Source organism: Hibiscus syriacus, unplaced genomic scaffold (assembly GCF_006381635.1).
Source record: "Hibiscus syriacus cultivar Baekdansim isolate YM2019G1 unplaced genomic scaffold, ASM638163v2 tig00116958_pilon, whole genome shotgun sequence".
NCBI lineage: Eukaryota > Viridiplantae > Streptophyta > Magnoliopsida > Malvales > Malvaceae > Hibiscus > Hibiscus syriacus.
The window spans coordinates 341,461-344,761 of NW_024063484.1; the positions used below are offsets into that span (position 1 = coordinate 341,461).

General features: G+C 30.2%; 1 protein-coding gene across 1 annotated transcript; it reads left to right on the forward strand.

Annotated features, from left to right (window-relative positions):
• The first annotated feature begins 355 nt into the window (after positions 1–355).
• Positions 356–935, forward strand: LOC120189591 (probable peroxygenase 3). The gene is made up of 2 exons (XM_039192832.1): positions 356–533; positions 778–935. Exons 1-2 carry the CDS (start codon positions 431–433, stop codon positions 933–935), a joined length of 261 nt encoding a protein of 86 aa, XP_039048763.1. The 5' UTR covers positions 356–430.
• Positions 936–3,301: the final 2,366 nt, after the last annotated feature.

The following is a 3,301-nucleotide window of genomic DNA, read 5'->3' on the forward strand; positions in this document are numbered from 1 at the left end:
ACATTTAGTAAGTGATGTACCATAACCATAATTTTTTGTATTATTATGATACTTGAGTTGTCATTGTTTTGTTAGTAAATACTAAATCAGTCGATAAAAATTATTGCATTGAATATTTTATCAAAGTACAAGCACCACATAGACCTTTTAAAAGTATAAGCATCACATTAGATATTTTTTCAAAGTGCAGGTATCACATTAAATATTCTAAAAGTATAGATACCATATTAGACATTTTTGTAAAAATACTGCTACCAAATATGAGATTACCCCAAAAATATTAACGAAGTAAAGTTATCTAATAATTAAAAAAAACTAAATTATTATTTGCAGCACAACCAAATTTATATTTAAATATTTGCAAATTCTCTTTACAAGTACCTTCAGTTTTTCTCTAAAGCTCACAACTTGAAAACGAAGATTAAAAAAAATGGTGAAAGGTGATGAATCCATGTCAACTGCAGCACCCAGAGCACCGGTGACTGGTGAAAGAAAGGTTCGAGATGACTTAGAAATATGCTTACCTAAGCCATGTAATTTTCTAATTTTCTATTTATTTATTTTCTACACTATTATTTGGACCAGAGATTTAAATAACGATATAGCAGTGGAATAACAGTCGTTATATAGCGGTAGTGGTGGCATTTGTGAGTGTGATACCTGTAATGACTGTACCAGCATCTGTTATATCTGTAATTGCAATAAACATAAAACGATTGAAAATCGTAATCTAAAACCCTGATTTGGAGTGTGATTAGTTTTCTTGTATGGAAATAGATTTGGCAAGAGCACTGGCGGCTCCAGACGTGGATAATCCAGAAGGGACGACGGGGCATGAGAATAATGGGATGAGTGTTCTTCAACAACATGTTGCTTTCTTTGACAAAAATAAGGATGGTATTATTTATCCATGGGACACTTACTTTGGTAATTAATCTCCCCTTCATTTCCATCTCTAATTGCTTTAAATATTTTGCCCTAAAATTTTCCAAAATTTTTTAAACATAAATTTTAGGCATGCGAGATCTTGGTTTCCATCGGTTACCCTCTTTTTTGTTAGCACTCATAATCAGCTTATCTATGAGTTACTCCACTCAACCGGTAAGTTCTGCTTTCTCGCACACACTTAATATGATTAATATTTTGGACAAATGGTCTCTCAATTATAGTAAGTTGTTTTGTTGAGTACTTTGACTTTTCAAAGTTACAAAACGGTCACTAGACTATTCATATGTTCCAAACTCGTCTTTTTCTTTTAAAAAATTGACGGCTGTCCGAGTTGGACGTTAACCTATTGATTTTGATATGATTAAAAGCAACGAGCTGCTAGTAGGCAGTAGACATTATTAAAATATAATTTTATCATATCCTAATCAGTAGGTTAACGTCCAACTCAGACAATTGATAATTTTTAATAGAAAAAAAGGTTGAGTTTGGAACATATAAATAGTCGAGTGATTGTTTTGTAACTTTTAATAGTCAGGGGAATCAACAAAACTATGCCATATAATCGGAAAATCATTTTGTAACTTTTAATAGTCAGATAACTCAATAAACCAACGCCTTATAATTAGGGGATCATTTGTATACTTTACCATAATATTTTAATGATTAAACTATTAATATAATTTTTATATATCATGTTTTAGAATCAATACACATTTAACATATGAAAAAAATATTGGACATTTTAAATTTATTTAAAATTTAACATGTAAGATTTATTGAATAAAATCTATAAAAATTATAAAATTTTAAAGGGTTAATAAAATCTTATCATTGCTTTAAATTATATTGCATAATTTTTAATTCAAAATATTCTTTTATCATTGGCAGTGGAATTTTATTAGTGTATAAACTTAAAAATTTCAAACTTCAGAAGAGTTCAAATGAAATTGAACTGTTTTACAAGGGCCATAAACCTCTCTCTGATTCGCCTTTGTTAACAATGCCTTGCTCTAAATTTGGAAAAACTCCTCTCCCTTTTAATATTTGTTTTTCAAAATCATCACTAATATTATGTTTTAGTTTCATTTTGATCACTTGTCATTAAAAATCAAACAGTGATGCTAACATAGTACCATAAGATAATATCACATAATTATTGAAAAAATAAAAAAAATTATCACATTAGTAATTTTGTTATTTTTTTAACATCGAATGACCAAAATGATTTAAAAATATTAATAAAATATAATATTTGAATTATTTTTTTTGATAGTATGGGCTATTTACTGGATAATATCTGATTAGAATATTTCTTAACCATTGACAATACGCACATACACCCTACAGACGTAACTGCTCGAACTTAGAACTTCTAGGAAGAACAATATTTCTTTTTACCACCTAAGCTACTTCTTGTTAAAATATTAAATTCATAAAAATATGTATAACTACTTTAATTAAGTGGCTGATATTCCTGGATTCGAAAATTTGGAAGTGTTGGTTTCCAAATCTGTTGTTTCCCATATACATAGAGAATACACAAAGCTAAGCATGGAAGTGACTCAGCAACATATACTGAAGGAAGGTATGCACTTATAAATTTGGAACATTGAAAACATAAAAGAAAATTATACAAATGGGAATGTGTTGAATGTAGGTTTATGCCAGTAAACCTGGAGAACGTCTTCAGTAAGTACGCACTTACACAGCCCGATAAGTTGACATTCACAGAGGTGTGGCGGATGACGGAGGCATGTCGCCTACCGTTCGACTTGGTCGGATGGTCTGTTTAAACAACCCTTAAACTGCATTTTTCCCTTAAAATTCCATATGATCATAAGAAGTTTGATTATGGATTTGCAGGTTTTTGGCCAAGTCAGAGTGGTTGGTTTTGTATTCTTTTGCTAAGGACGAGAATGGTTTTCTGACTAAAGAGGCTGCTAGAAAGTGTTTTGATGGGAGTTTGTTTGAGGATCATGTCAAAAAGAACAATGGCGGTGACAAAAAGAGTGAATAAAACAATGAAACGTGGAGATAAAATAGTATGTATGTGGATAATAAGAATAAAATGGTTGTATTTGATGCAATGTTTATGTATTTATGGAGAAACAAAATGTCAGAATTTGAGTTGCTAAACAATATCATTAGCTGCACTAGCAGTCCTTGCTAAACAATATCAAGACCTAGTATCAGTTTTTCTGGTTCAGAAGTGACGTTTAGATTATGTTTGATTTTAGTACATCCCAGTTGTTTAAAACTTAACGGAACTATTGTACGTGACATTTTTTTATAGACGAATTACATCGCTTAATTATCTTCTTACTATTATTTTATCACGAAAGTTTAAAAATTT

What these genes read in the sequence shown, in the direction of transcription:
- LOC120189591 (XM_039192832.1), top strand. Translation starts at nt 431, where the DNA reads ATGGTGAAAGGTGATGAATCCATGTCAACTGCAGCACCCAGAGCACCG. An exon ending in AATATGCTTACCTAAGCCAT is followed by an intron (nt 534 to 777) that starts GTAATTTTCTAA and finishes GTATGGAAATAG; the next exon opens with ATTTGGCAAGAGCACTGGCG.